Below are 15,787 nucleotides of genomic sequence, written 5' to 3' on the forward strand. Positions count from 1 at the left end.
CAGTCTCTGCGCAGGGTAAAAAAAAATAAATAAATTCCCAACACTGATGAGTCGGGAGCGCGCAGCATCGCCGCGGCGCGCATGCACAGCTGTCAGCACCAAGGACAGCAGCCCGGAGGACCAGCCGGAGACGCGTCGGTAGGTTCGGACCGGACTGAGCACCGAGCCGCGCGGAGGAGGCTGGAAGGATCCGTTTAGTCTTTCTTTAAAGCTTCAAGACGCGATTCTGCAGGAGGCAGCTCGATGAGGCGGCCTGGATGTCCACTGGACACCCTGTCCCTCATCTGAACATGCACATTCCTCCGCACTGCACATAACCAGCCTTTTCCCACGCACAGTCCTCGTTTCCTGTCCTCCTTCCCTCGCGCGCACACCGCCCACCTGGATTGTGTCCGCGCTCCTCCGTCCGAGCCGAGCCGAGCCGCCACCGGGGAGGAAAGGGACCGGGCTGCACCGCTGTGCCGCACGGTGCTGCGCGCCATGCGTCTGTTTCTGCTGGCCGTGCTCCTCTCGTGCTCCTGCGCGCGGGCCGGCTGCGAGCCCAAGATCGTCAACATCGGGGCCGTCCTGAGCCAGAAGAGGTACGAGCAGGTCTTCAAGGACGCCGTGAACCAGGCCAACCTGGTCTACGGCCGGGACAAGTTCAAGCTGACCGCCATCTCGGTGACGCACAAGCCCAACGCCATCCAGATGGCTCTGTCGGTGTGCGAGGACCTGATCTCCAGCCAGGTAGGGGGTCCACACACAGCTGCCCCGTGCGGGTCTGAATCACTGCAGGTGACACCAGCTGGGTGGGATCAGGACACAAAAAAGTGTTTGGTTTTTTTTAAACGATCTTTGCACCAAATTCAGACTCGAACCACAACCACATTTAGTGAAGGAGGAGACCAGTTCTGGAGGGAATGTTGTCCCGTTCTGGTCTCATCCTGCTGGATTTTCTGCTGGATGGGAGCAGATGTTCTAGTTTCCTGCATTGATGGCACCTTTCCAGATGTGTCATGATAGAGGCACTAATGCACCCCCATAAAATCAGAGAGGCAGGCTTTTGTACTGTGGACTGGCAATCGGTCCGGTACCTCTCCTCTTCAGTGCAGAGGACTTGGAGACAGTGGTTCCCAAAAAAGAAAATATTTTCAATTCCTCTGACTGCAGAACGGTTCTCCACTTATTTGTCTTGACTTATTTGTCCGATTGAGCTTTAAGCAGCAGAAAATGATCTGTGGAGGTTCCCGAGTCCACCAGACCTGGTTTTAATGCAGTGGCCCCTGAGGGCCCGAAGACCATAAAAATATTGACTTTCAGCCTCGACCTCTGAGCTCAGATTTCTCTTGATGATTTGATGTAGACGGCTGGAGATTCATATTATTCTGAAGTATTTTGCACACTTGTGGTCCTCTGCCCATCTTTACTTCTAAGAGACTCGGTTGAACACTGCTAGTGTAACGGGTTAATAATATTACAGTAAGTAAAGCTTCAATTTCCACCAAACCAGTAATGATTTGTTAAGAAAATCAGTTCATTTGTTTTGGCGCAGTAGGTACTTCTAATAAAATGCAGTAGAAATGTGAGTATGTCCTACTGCACTTGAACGCAGCGCACTGTAGTCACGTGATCCTACCTGGCAGTTCAAAGACGGTGTTAGTCGCTGCTTTAGGATGTCGGAGGTATGTCCTGATTTAATACATTTTTCTTGCTCGATTCACGTTTATAAGTTGTATATATGTACTTGTGTGGGAATAGAAACGTTGTTTCTTTGACTAAAGAACGTTTTTAAATGGTATTTGAATGTATAGTAAGCTAATGCTAGCTCGTGTGTCAGTTAGGCTAACGCTAGCTTAATTTCGCGCCACTAGCTTTTTGTAGTTTTACAGCTTTTTCTTTATTTTGTATTTTATTTTCTTGTAAAGGGAGTTATCTGGGACCAGGCTGTTAGAAGTATTGAAAAGAAGGTGGAATTAAATCTGTCATTTTTTGCTCAAAAACCTTAATTTTTTTAATTTCATGGGGGATTTTGTTGAATATTAACAGTAAAAAGAAACAAACTAACTAAAAACAGATACAGTACACTTAAAATAATTACACAGCAAACATTTTATTTAAGAGGTTGTAGTTCTTATTTTCATATAAATCAAAAGGGGACCCAGCAGAAAAAGTTTGGGCACCACTGAGTTACAGCATTTTATTTTTTTTACAACCTTTTGGGACTTATTGTTAACATGTTGCTGGCTTAAAATTCAAAAATGTATTGTGTTATTTAAAGAAAATGTACAAATAATTAGTTTTAGCATTTGATATATATGAATAAAATCCAGGATTACAAGATTGGATTCTGTTATTTACATTTTACACAGCATCTCAACTTTTTTCAGAATTTGAGTTTTATCCAAACATTAGGAACTGATTATACAACAACAAGGAACACGTGTTTCCATTTTGTGTGGTTCTGATCTCCACAGATCCATCTGTTCTGACGTCCAAAAATAGCCTCAGGTTGGAGGCATATCTCAGATGATGGTCCGGCTGCACAGCTGCAGAGCTACTGAAGTGCAAAGGATCGGGTCAGGGGCTGAAAATGTGAAAAACTTAACTTCCTCTGGAGTTCATTTAATCTCTACAACCTTTTGGTGAGAAGCCATGAAGGAAGCAGTCCTGAAGACATTGGGTTTTCAGGGTTTTTCCTCTTTTTGTAGCCAGACACAAGTAATTCACAAAAACACACTTAATAAGAAATGCACGACGAGCAAGTCAGAGCACGCTGAAAGGCACCGTCCTCGGATTTGGAAGCTTTCAAGAAAAACATTGTTGCATTCTGAGGCGTGAATATTTCCCCGTCTCTCCTACACATAATTAGGCTTTAACCACACACAAAAAATAAAAATACACCCACAGCTTCGGCTGTCATGTCCTCTATAATAGAGTCGCAGAATAATTTTGACCCATCCGGCCTCACACCACAGCCGACACTTCTCACACTCTTCGGCTGAGCTCGACAGAAAGCCCTCGGAGGCTTTAATCACATGAGATTAGCTCGTAGGTGTTAAGATTCGCCGAGCGGGACACTCTGCGGCAGATGGAGGACTCGTTGCCCGTGAGCAGTCCTTGGAAGAGAGACCTCATTTCTGACCCAACCATACGGACCACTCGGATCCAATAATCCAGGCCTGCACGGCTCTGCCAACGTCACTCCCCCACCCCAGTTTCCTCCCCGGCTCCGTTTGACAAAAAATAGTTCATCCTGACTGTTCTTTAGGAAGTGGGTCGAAAATAATATTTTTACCTTTTCAGTGCAACATTTCAGAGCAGCTGTTGAACTCATTAAAAGACGACTGTGCTGCATTTAAAGCATCAATGAGCTTAATTCATCTTTAGCTACAAAAAAACCCCAGCTGTTTCAGCCTCGGCTGAATTAGTGTGAGCAGCTGTCGCGTTGGTTAAAAGGCTGAAAAATGTCCCAGATTCTGTCTGATGTTTTAATGTTTGATATAAACTGAAAAGGAAATCAGTTGTTTGTTTATTTTGTAAATAAAATAAAGTTGTTGCCCTTTTTTAAAATTTAAACAATGGTTTGAAATCTGCTCAAAACTGATTCAAACTAAATATGAACGAATTGCTGAAAGTTACTGAAGATGCTGAAACTGAGCTGATAAAACAGAACACTAAATAAAAGATACGTGTAGAAAAAAGTAGCTAAAAGAAGCTAAAAGATAGCTAGAACCTACAAACTAAATGTAGCAAAAGCCAAACCATAAAGTTGTAAAGGGTTAGCTAGAAGCAAAGGATAGCTGGAGGCTAGATAAAAGTAGCAGGAGGCTTGATAAAAAATAGCTGGAGGCTAGATAAAAGTAGCTGAAGGATAGGTAAAAGCTGCAGGTGGCTAGATAAAAGTAGCTGGAGACTAAAATTAGCAAGAGGATAGATAAATGTAGAAAAAGGCTAGATGGAAATTAAAAGTAGCAAAATGGTAGCTAAAAATTAAGTGTAGCAAAAGGTTAGCTAAAAGCTCAAAGTAGCAACACATTAGCTAAAAGTAAGAAAGCACTGGCTAAAATGCTAACATTAGCAAAACCTTAGCTAAAAGTAAATAAAGGCTTGTTAAAAGTAGTTAAAGATAAGTGAAATCTAATAATAGCTCTAGTGTCCAAAAGGTAAACCTAGCGAAACAATAACTAAAAGGTACAATTATTGAAAGGCTAGCTCGAAGCATAGAGTAGTAAAAGGCAAGCTAAAAGTAGCAAGAGACTAGCCAAATTGAGCAAAAAGCTAGTAAGAATAGCAAGAAACTAGCTAAAAATTGCTAGAGGCTAGAAGTGTCAAAAGACCAGCTAAAAGCTAATGTTTGCAAAAAACATTAGCTAACAAAGCAAAACACTAGTAAAAGCTAATATAAACAAAAGCCAAGCTAAAAGTAGCAAAAGGCTTGATAAAACTAGCAAAAAGATAGCTAGAAGCAAAAAAAAAAATTTCTTGGCTAAAAGCTTAATGTAGCAAAAGAGTAACTGAAAGAGAAGAAGCAAAAGACTATCTGGAAGCTAAAAGTAGAATAAAAGGAAATAAAAATAGACCCTGAATCCTGAAGGAGCTTTAAAAAGAACATCTTTTACATTCTTATTTTATTTCTATGGGGAAAATATTGGGAAAGAATGGTGTCAATTTTCCTTTACAGCTTGGGTTTTGGAAATTTTGCAGCTTAAACTTTAATTTTATTTTGTGTGTGTTTCAGTCTAGTACCTGAAGGTTTTCAGTGCAATGTCTTGTTTATTTATCTATATATTTTTTAAATACTGAACCAGTGTTGTCTCAGCAAAACAGAAAACTTAACAAAAGACCAGTTTTAGGTTGAATTTGTCCCTTTGCTACCAGTTTACTGTCACAAAAAACACAATTTGGTTCAATTTTTTAAATAAAATTTATGAAAAACAGCAACAAATTGGTGATTTCCAAAACACTGTTAGCTAAAAATCAGCCGAAGTGTGATGTATCATCCAGGTTTTAGAGGCATCTGCTTGAAATAAGTTTGTTTGTGTGTGAGTGTGTGTGTGTGTGTGTGTGGGTGGGGGGGGGGGGGGGTCTGGCATGTCCTGTTTTTATCCTCCACTTCTTCATTTTTCAAAGTTTTCAAACACAATCAGTTAAAACTTGGCAGACAAGAGTAAAAAGCAGCCAAAGTGAAAAAGCTAAACTTCAAAGACCTTCAGAAAGTTTGAAGAACTATTGATCAGAAGCACTTTAAAAGATTAGAAAACACCTGGCTCAGAGGAAGCAAAGTATAAGGACATCACAGATGGTTTAAATTGTCAGCGCGAGTAGAGGAGGAGAAATAAATCTCCATGTTGTGTCACAGTGATGGATTACTCCTCCGTGTCTCTGCAGGTCTATGCCATCCTGGTGAGTCACCCTCCTCAGTCCAGCGACCACCTCACTCCCACGCCGGTCTCCTACACCGCAGGCTTCTACCGCATCCCCGTGGTCGGCCTCACCACCCGCATGTCCATCTACTCTGACAAGGTGGGTGATGGATGGGAGGCGAGGGAACGAGGAGCTCCTCTGAGGCGTCCGCAGGAGCTTCCTCAGATTAAACGTCCCATCAGAGTACATTAAAGCAGCTGTGATTAAATGGGTTTCCTGATGAAACGAGAAAGGTTGTCATTAATAATGTTTTAGAAATGAAACGCTACAGAAATGAGACCTTAAGAAGCAGCTGCCTCAAGAAATTTTAATGTTTGGTGGAAAAAAGGGAGTTAGGGTCAAGATCTGTACCTTTCCGTTGTTTATTTTTTTCAACTGTAATGTTTATTTTTCTGTACTTGATTTAAGTTGTTCTCCTGTGCCGCCGGTTCATTCTCCCAGTATTTTTCCTCTCCCCGGTTCCACCCCGCCCACTTACACCTGTTTCTTGTTATCTTTTTGCCCAGATGTCCCTATCTTCTGTCCTTAAAGTCCATCTTTTCACATCTGATCTGTCTGGCGTTGTTGTGACTCCTTCAGTTTCGTCACTGGATTTTTTTTTTTTTTGTTGTTGTTGCCATGTCAGCTTCTTGTTCATTAAAAAATACTTGTTTTTTTCCAATAATTAATAATTTTGTGCTCTTTGTATCAGTCTGAACTTCTCAGTCCAACGTCCACAACCATGATGGTCTGTGCCCAGACGAATTTGCTCCGAGCTTAGGAACAAGAAGCGTGTTGTTTCTGCCCAGCTGGGCACAATTTTTGTAAATCTGACTTTATACGATCAAAAACAGGTGGAAAGAAAAAGCTACAACTAAGTGTGATGTTAAAGTCAGACTCATTCTAAAACAAATGGGTGTTTATAAAATTTAAGCCATAAAATTACATTGACATTGCAGCCATTGTGTAATGTTGCTTCGTTACGGCGGCCATCTTGAATTAGACTGACACCAAAAGTCAGTCAGATGAAGACGAACATTCAATGAGCCTGAGAAAGAATCATTCATCAGTAACTGGTGACTCATCTGTGTCTTCACATCCTGCTTCTACAGAGTATCCACCTGTCCTTTCTGCGGACCGTCCCCCCCTACTCCCACCAGGCGCACGTTTGGTTCGACCTGATGCGCGAGTTCAACTGGAACCACATCATCCTGATCGTGAGCGACGACCACGAGGGCCGGGCCGCTCAGAAGAGGCTCGAGACCCTCCTGGAGGAAAGGGAAACCAAGGTGAGATGCTCTGGCTCCCTGAACTCCTGACCCATCCCTCTGTCCTCAGGTGTGTGAGAGACTGCGAGTGTGTGGTCTTCTGTGTGTGTAACTGTCTGCCCTTTCTGTTGTTTGGACACATCTCTTTCTCACCATTGTGTAAACATTGGCTAACATTCCCAGAGACATCGACAGCGTCTAATGTGGTCTAATCTGACAGAAGTTTGTATGTTTATTTGCTCATCTTCACGTTGCTTTTTGCCACAGTCCAAATTATCTTGTGTCTATCCACACTGGGAGCCAAATAGTGGACTTTAACACGGGGCTCTGCAAACCATCACTAGCTTAAAGTAAGGTGAAAGGGGATGAACAATTAGCATCTTACCTGTTGTACATAGCTCTTTGAACAACCTCAGTTTAGAGAAATTAACTGATTGGATTGACTTGCTAACAGCTAGTCCAAGATAATAGCTATTTACAGGCTAACACCTAATCTGAGTTTGAACGAACATCTAGATCGAGCCAATGACTATTCTAAGCTAATGGCTAATCTGAGCTAATGGCTATTTTGAACTACTGGACAGACAAAGCTAACACCTCATTCTGACCAGATGGACAAGCTAATTATTAGCTGGTTATTTCAAGCTAATGGCAAGTCAAAGCTAAGGGCTAGTTAAAGCTAGCGCTTAATCTGAGCTAATGACTAGTTTGATTTAGCTCTGAAATTGAGCTAATTACCAGTTCAAACTAACGGTTAATCTGAGCAAACCACTATCTTGAGTTAACACCTAATCCAAATTGTTGCTAATTTAAACACACCTAATTCAAGCTAATTGTGATTCTGAGCTAATGACTAGTCTTAGCTAATGGGTAGTTCAAGATAGCACCTTAGCAAGACAGCAACTTAGATCAAACTAATGGCTAATCAAAGTTAGTGGCTTATCTGAGCTAACATCTAATTTGTGTTAACACATAGAGTTGTAGTTGTTCCAAGCTAATGACTAGTCCAAGCTAATGGCTAACCTGAGCTAATGACCATTCTGAGCTATTGGTTAGTCCAAGCTAACAGCTAATTCTGACCAGATGGACAAGCTAATGGCTAGTCCAAGCTAAAATTAGTCAAACTTGAGCCAAAGATTACTTTGAGCTCACACCTAAATGGAGCTAATGACCAACCCAACAATATGTTATGAACGTGTGGCTAAAAACAAAAAAAAAATCTGCATTATATTTTAAAATGGAGCATGAATGCTGATAGCTGAATGACTGACATTTAATAACGAAGGTAAAAAGGAGTTATTAAAGCTTTTAAAACAGCAGATGCTAGCTGAAAGCCAAAATGAAGAAAAATACTAAATAAAACTAAAAGCGGCAAAATACTAAAAGCTAAAAGAAACAAAATATTTGGAATTGCAAAGTGGCAAAAGGCAAGCCAAAAAGTACCCAAATAATCAAAAGTTAAAAGTAGCAAAAAGCTAGCTAAAAGTAGTTAAAATAGCTAAAACCTAAAAGTAGAATGCTAGAAAATAAAATAGAAGTATCTTAGGAACACATACATAAAGCCAGTAGCTGAAACAGGTTTCCGAAAGAACATTGTTTTTAAAGAAGTTGAAAAGTTTTTTTTTTTATCTGTATGGGTAAAAATGATAAAGTTACAAAAACCAGCATCAACAGCCTCAGCTAAAATAGCACCAAGTACGCACAAGTAGTTAGACTGCAAAAACGTAAAGAGAAAAATAGGAAAACAGTAACATCGTCACACTGAATGCAACTTTTTACAAAATGCAACAGATTTATTTTTAGGTGCAACAAGAAACAGTAAATTTGAAGGTGATGTTATTCTTAGGTCCAAGTTCTGACTTCTGAGGTAAAACTAACGTAGCGATAAACTCTATTTCTCCAAACCAGTGTCATTCAAAAAGCTATCTCCAACAGGTAAGATATTAGGGGCGTGATGGCGCAGAGGTTAGGGAAGGTGGGCCTGTGATCGGAAGGTCTTCGGTTCAATTCCCCAAACTGACAACATTAAAATGTGGGTGGGAAAGGTGAAACACCCACACCTGCCTCCACCCTCATTTCCCCCACTCTGGGCCACTGAGCAAGGCCCTTAACCCCCACCATCTGCTCCCAAAACAGGTCTGTTGAAAATGAGTCCTCGTGACTCAATGAGACTACCTGGATAAATAAAGGGTAAATTAAAAAATACTATTCTCTAAGAACATCTCTCATTGGAAAAGATCTGATTCCATGGCCGGCGTTGATTTGTGAGAAGTTTTAGGTTAGGTTACTTTTGTTGTAGCTGCAGGTAAATTTAGCTTTAAAGCAGCCATTTTAAACCTGCCTCTCAGCTCCGTATGTGGGTCAGAGAAAAACAGAACTTTGAGTCGAGCCTGCGATGATGCGTGCGCTTTAGGACGAGAATCTTTAAAAAACGGAACAGCCATCCATTTAATCAGATGAAATCACGCTGGGGACATGGTTTTTACTTCGCCGCGCTCCTTCCTCTCTGGGGCTCTTTGCTGTAATTGTGTGGTCAAGTGAAACGAGTCCTGATTCAGAGATTTAATTAAATCAAAAAAGCCGAAGAGACGCCGAGTATGACACACGCCCGGGGCTGCTAGTCGACGGAAGCAGAAGTCGACGTGAAAGCTGCTCAGATTACTGGATCGGAGTGACTCGCCAACAGGAAAACACTTTAAAAAATCTGACTGATTGGTGCAACCGTTCACACGTTAAGAATTAGATCCAAATCTCGATAAGACTCATTTCCTGCATTTGAACACAAACATCAAAGGCCTTTCATAGGAATCCAGATAGTTTTGTTTTATGCTCCGTTTGGATTTCAAAGCGAGCCCATCTGTGCCCCCATTCATGTCGCAGCTGAGAGAAGTTCCTGCCATCGCTTCCTCCTGCGAGACTCCAATTATGAATATATTTAGGTTCCACCGCAGAGCCGGTCGGAGCGGTTTTTCCGAGGTTCTACTTGAAAATATATCTGTTTTTATGCAGTCATTTTTATGCATAAAACTCAGGGAAGGTAAAGTAAACGTGCCTGCTGGTAATGTGTCTCTGCGGCTCCCATAACGAGACAAAATCCAGCTAAAAATTGATCCGACGAGCGACGTATCGAAAGTCTCATACCGAGTTTGCTGCTCTCTGCAGAGCTCCACTGCTGTCGATAAACTATTAAAATTCAACACGTTTCACGTGCAGTTGTTTTCCTTCATCAACCTGATTTGAATCACATAATCTGGTTTAAAGATCAAGTTGGTTTGCACCAGTTTTAATAAATGACGTTTATTGAAAAGATGGGGGGAAAAAGCCTAAGGGGAGCAAAGAGCCTGGGGCATTTTGGAGAAGCTGTAAATTATTGATACTCGGACTGCATTCAGTGAGAAAACCCTCCAAATGTCCGGTTTGTTCTGGTATCTAAAGTCCTGTGACATCATGTGACGCAGCGCCGCAACGTCTCAGCTCAAAGGTGGCATCTGAAAATAACTTGTCTTTAACTATGACCCTTCGTCGTTTTGCCTATGATTATATTTCTGCAGGAAAGAACTTGTAATTTGATCTGACAGAAGCTTTTAAATCCGATAAGACATAAAAAACAGATTTTAAAATGGCAGCAATCCACGTTAGCAGCTCGTCAATTCCACCAAATGTCTTCTACTCAAGGCCATTCAATCAGATATCATGCACGACAGGTAAAATATTAATTGTTTGTAATGTTTCCACATAGCCCTACTTTAACATAAGAATATTTGGCATGTTAAAACTGTCACTTTGTGCAGACTCGGAACGTGTTTTAAGACAAAACCTTAATCGAGCATTTCCACCAGAAGATAAACTTTGATCACAGTGGGTTTGGAGAGCAACAATGACCAAAAAGAAGTGAATTATTGATGAAAGACTGCAGCTGGAACTTTAAAAAGGTTCTGTATTTTACTTTACAAGTGTTTTTTTTTAAGTGAATAATTGAACCTACCCTTCTGACTGCTGGTTTGCTTTTTTACCATTACGACCTCATTTAATGAGGATTTTCCAGCATTTAACGTAACTCAAATGTAAAAGTGTGACACGTTTATACACTAGGCCTGCTTGTGTAATGGGTCCCCGCGGAGCGGAGCGTTACACACATGAGTTATTGGACAGGGTTTGCCCGGTGTTTTATTTGCCGGCTGAACATTGTATCGATGTGCAGTCAGTCTAGTGTTTATGAAGGGACAGAGCTGTGAACTCGTGGCAGCTGCCTGAGGACGCTGTGAGGCAAAAAGATTTTCATTCAGTTCATTTTCTCTGTAAAGTGGCTCCCTGTTTCAGGCAGTACTGAAGGCGTCTCACAGGACACGAGACAGAACTTAGATAGTTAAATTTGTTTTATCAACTTGTATTGCGTCTTATTTTAATTTATAAAGGACCACATGTTTTATTATATCTTGTTCAGGGCCTTCAGTGCCTTCAGAGAAGGCCTAAGAATCCAGCACGTATGAAGTGTTACATTCAAATTTTTATTTAATATTTATTTTATATAAATATATATTAGAAGTGTAGAATTCTTTTTTTTTTTCTATTTTCTCTTATTTTTGTAAACTACTCTGAAGTTAAGCAAGAAACGTTTTTAATTCATGAAAATAAAAGTTATCCAATCGGATCCTTTAAATTTGTGTCTCCGGGCAGAAATGTTTTGAAGGAGCTTTCTCATTGGTTATTGGCTATTAAAGGAAGCTGAGTCTGATTTTGGGATTATTTTTTTTAATAAAGCCAAAATGAAACCATCCAGTGTTTGATAGTTAAAGAATAAAGTTGGTGAATTTCTCAGTCATGTGCTCATAAATGACTTGGTTGGAGGTTAACGCCATATGTGATAGATAAGATCAAATTAAAAGGACTTGCAGCGTAAAGAAAGAGATTTCAGACATGCCTATAATGATTTTGTTTAGTTTAGAAATCATAAAATATGTTTATATCAGGAATAATTATGGCATATTTGCTTGAAAGTTTAAAACTTTACTGTATATCAGTGTACCTGCGTATTCTGGAGGTGGTTCTTTGTAAAACTGTTCCATTGGTTTTAAAAACATTTTGTTTTGGGAAAAAAAATGACTTGCATTACAGTTAGTTTTTTAGGAGGTCGTAAATGTTTAACTCAGAGACGCATTGTAATAAAAATCTAGCGAAATCTTTCAAAACGGTAAATGTTGTACCGGACGCGGGTGTTTTTGCGAGCCCCGGTGTTAAAGGTCCCAATTTGAAGCAGAAAAGTGGAGATTTGTTGGAATGCTTTACTGCCCTCCATTTTCAACTGTTTATAATATTTTTCTGTGTCTGCATATTTTCTCTGTGCACATTACTCATCAGAATAAAAAAAGGAACTATGAAAACCTCGACCAACTGTCCTTTGACAACAAGCGAGGACCTAAGGTATATTTGCATGGTCAGTGCACGCCGCCCACCAACTTTCCAAACGTAGCAACTAGAAACCAGCCCAAACCAGTCACCGGCCGACCCAGAAATGCCCCTCTCTTGGTAGCACGTCATTTTTTATTTATTTTTAATTTTCCTTTCAGATATGTCCCTATGATTTAAAAAAAAAAAAAAAAAACTGAATGGTTTTGTTATGAGAACAAGAAGCAATATTTTTTCGGTCATTACAGAAAAAAGAAAAGAAACTAGCGCCCCCCCGCTTTTTATCATTTTCATTTTCTCCTTCAATAAAGAAATGCATGTCCTCAAAACGCACACACGCACACAGAAAGAGTTTGCAAGTCCGTTCCTGTGTGGAGAACCGGCAGTGTGGGACTTGATTTCCCAGATGCTACTTCCTTCCGTTCTGTAGCACCTCCTAGCTGAAACAGTTTGTTCATTTTTCTTATTTTTTGGAGGGTTGACGTCCCCTCTCCCCTCTTCCACTTGATTTGAGTTACTGGTTGCATTGACCTTCTTCTTCCCTTCTACCTAACACATGCACGTTCTTCTTTGGAGCCTTGATAACCCTCAGTTTGCATGCGAACAAATGCAAAAGTTTGATTATTTTTTCCCCTTCAAGCTTTTTTTTATTTTTTTAGTTGAGCCGGTTCCCCCTGGATCGCTTCCCTTTTGATCTCTGTCTCTCGTTTTTTCAAACTAAAATCGTCCAAGCTCGATCCACGCAGGCGACGAGGCAGCACGGTGTCTGTGGCTGGGAAAAGTAGCTGGCTTGACCTTTCTTATGCCCCAACCACAGGCAGAGAAAGTCCTACAGTTCAGTCAGGAGACTAACCTAACCGCCCTGCTGCTGGAGGCCAAGGAGCTGGAGGCCCGCGTCATCATCCTGTCCGCCAGGTGAGACTTTAAAGATGGCAGACTACACCTGAGCCGGATCAAAAACAGTTTCCATTTTCTCTGTCTGAGGAGAAATTCATGAGCTTTGTTGAATAAAGTAAAAAAATATATCTGTTGGTGCTCAGAGTGTGTGTCGGGGATGCCTCTCAGCTACTACCACTCCAGATTCTAGCTGAAAATAGGCTGCGGCAGCCATCTTGAACTGGATTGAGTTGTAGTTTTATGTTCAGTGAATGCTTTAGGAGAGTTTCAGTGCAACCCGTCCATTGGTTCATGAGATATTTTGCTAACAGACGGACTAATGAACGCCCTACGTATTCTGACCCTGTTTGTGTCTTTGCTCGTGTCTGTAGCGAGGAGGACGCCGCCGCCGTGTACAAGGCCGCCCGCTTCCTGAACATGACGGGCTCGGGCTACGTGTGGCTGGTGGGCGAGCGGGAGATGTCGGGTAAAGCCCTGAGTGAGGCGCCGGACGGTACGTTCATCCTGCAGAGATCAGAACCAGCAGAACTAACCAAAGCTGCGCAGAACTCACGCAGGATTACAACAATTTAATGTTAGCAGCTGGTGGATCGCATGATCGTACAACTCTCAGCTACTACCACACAAAATGTTAGCTCAATATCTGTAAAATCGACTGACTTATAGACATTTTTGTGTTTTTAAGGTCGCTTGTCTGTGGTAGCCATCTTGAATTGGGTTGGCTTCAGAAGTTAATCAGCTGTAGACAAACAACCAGTAATTACTTTGATAGTTTCATGAAAATCTATTCAGCGGTTCAGTAGATATTTTGCTAACAGACAAACATGGTTAACTCCAATAGTTAATGACGAAGTTTAAACAAGTATGTCATGTGATCTGCTAGCATTCAGTGTATAATTTTTGGCTCAATCTCAATTTTAGCTCCATGTCTGTAAAATTAACCGAGCTGTGGTTTGCTCAGATCGCTTTGCTGTAGCGGCCATTTTGAATTGGATTGGCTTCAATAGCTAATCTCTCGTAGAGGTCAACCTAATGAGTATTTTCTGAATGTTTAAAAAAATCAGTTGTGTGATTCACAAGATATTTTGCAAACAGCACTGACAAAGAAACATTAGAACAGGCAAAAATAGCAGAATTTAGACTCTTCATAGAGATAATAAATGTATTGTTGTTTAGCATAAATACAAATAATCTGTTCAGATTCCTGAACTCTTTGCTCGTGGAGCTAAAGGTCCCAACCTGAAGGGTAAGAAACGGGTCGAGTTAGATCTCTGACGGCGTTGCCCTGGCGGGAGACTCAGGTTGCCCGTTGTGCTCTCAGGTCTGATCGCCCTCCAGCTCATCAACGGGAAGAACGAGTCGGCTCACATCAACGACGCCGTGGCCGTGGTGGCCCAGTCCATCCAGGAGCTGTTCGAGAAGGAGAACATCACCGAACCTCCGAGGGGCTGCGTGGGCAACACCAACATCTGGAAAACCGGACCCCTCTTTAAACGGTACAACCTTTTATTTTAATCTAAATTAACCGTTTGTCGACTGACGCTTATTGAAGCGTTCATAAAAATCCATAAAAACAGAAAACTCTTGTTTTTCAGTTTGAACTTTTTTGTAACAAACAAAAGCACAAAAAAAATTTTGATTTGTGTCGTCACAAATCAATTCATTGTAATTCTACACACTTTTATTCTCGCAGATTTTCAGAGAAATGTATGTCCGTCTGTAGCTGAGTAACAAGAATAACTTGAAACTTTATTTCTTTTTTTAAAATTTCCACTATAATTAGTGGAAAAATGTTTGATTTAAATGAGTAAAATGTTTAAAAGAACAGTTCAGATTGAACTGTTTGTTTAAGAAATGACAGGAATTGGTTTAATTTCAACTAATGTAATTAACCCTCCAGCTGCCCTTGGGTCAAAATGACCCACAAGGAGGATTAAGTGCAATTTAGATGTTACCTTTTGTAGTTTTTATTCAGCAATAGTGGTTATGATCTACCAAAATAAACCAAATTCAAACTTACATACATTTTAACAGACTGTACTAAGAACACACAATCTCCATGCAGACCAGTCAGGAGTCAAACCTGCAACCTTTATGCTGCAAAGCATCCTTGACCCCCTGACTAAAGAACATCCTGTGGGTAATAATTTACCTTCCTACAAGTTACGGCACCTTTTACTGATGACAGCCTGGATGCTGTTTCCTCGTGTTTGGCACAGACAGTCCATGTGTTTTGATTTATGAGTGTAAGCACGCTGCGCAGCTGAACCGGACCTTTTCCGTTGGTTTATGTCCGAACAAACTGCAGCTTGAAGAAGGGGTGGTCTCTGCAGCCCAACACGTCCTTTCTTGGAAAATCTTTGGTGGAAACTCCTTAATCACGTCACCCTTGCCTGTCGTCCAATAATCTGCTGGGTTTCAAATTTTTTTCAGGACAGTGTTGTTTGTTTGTTCCTTAAGATTTGTTTTTTTTTTCCCCCTCAACATTTCTGAAACTATTGAGTGTATGGTTGGCTTGAAATTCCAAGTTTGTATTTTCAAATCTATTGCGTATTCTGTCGGTCCGTTGTGGTGCCTGTTTACCAAGATTTACTAACCCCACATGTCCGGGTTGAACCGAAAGAACGAAATCTCTAATAAAGACGGGAATAATGAGTTTTCTCGGCAGGGTAGCTGGACTCTCCCGTAGAGACAGGGTGAGAGGTTCAGTTATTCATGGGAGACTTGGAGTTGAACCGCTGCTCCTCCACATCCAGAGGAGTCAGTTGAGGTGGTCCAGTCATGTGGTAAGGCTGTACTCTGGTAAGGATGTACTCTGGTAAGGATGTACT

At 41.1% G+C, this 15,787-nt stretch overlaps 1 protein-coding gene across 2 annotated transcripts in view; it reads left to right on the forward strand.

Annotated features, from left to right (window-relative positions):
• The first annotated feature begins 310 nt into the window (after nucleotides 1–310).
• grin1a (glutamate receptor, ionotropic, N-methyl D-aspartate 1a) overlaps nucleotides 311–15,787 on the forward strand; it is a 47,839-nt gene continuing 32,362 nt past the window's right edge. The window contains exons 1-7 of one of the 2 annotated variants that reach the window (XM_037691786.1): nucleotides 311–729; nucleotides 5,371–5,505; nucleotides 6,498–6,674; nucleotides 12,012–12,074; nucleotides 12,877–12,974; nucleotides 13,328–13,449; nucleotides 14,278–14,452. In XM_037691786.1, coding sequence (XP_037547714.1) covers nucleotides 481–729; nucleotides 5,371–5,505; nucleotides 6,498–6,674; nucleotides 12,012–12,074; nucleotides 12,877–12,974; nucleotides 13,328–13,449; nucleotides 14,278–14,452 — 1,019 coding nt within the window. In that variant the 5' untranslated portion in view covers nucleotides 311–480. The remainder of the gene's footprint in view (nucleotides 730–5,370; nucleotides 5,506–6,497; nucleotides 6,675–12,011; nucleotides 12,075–12,876; nucleotides 12,975–13,327; nucleotides 13,450–14,277; nucleotides 14,453–15,787) is intronic. The other variant, XM_037691785.1, reaches the window with a different exon arrangement.

The sequence above is a fragment of the Nematolebias whitei genome, chromosome 18 (genome assembly GCF_014905685.2).
Source record: "Nematolebias whitei isolate Nwh7 chromosome 18, NemWhi1, whole genome shotgun sequence".
Classification (NCBI taxonomy): Eukaryota; Metazoa; Chordata; class Actinopteri; order Cyprinodontiformes; family Rivulidae; genus Nematolebias; species Nematolebias whitei.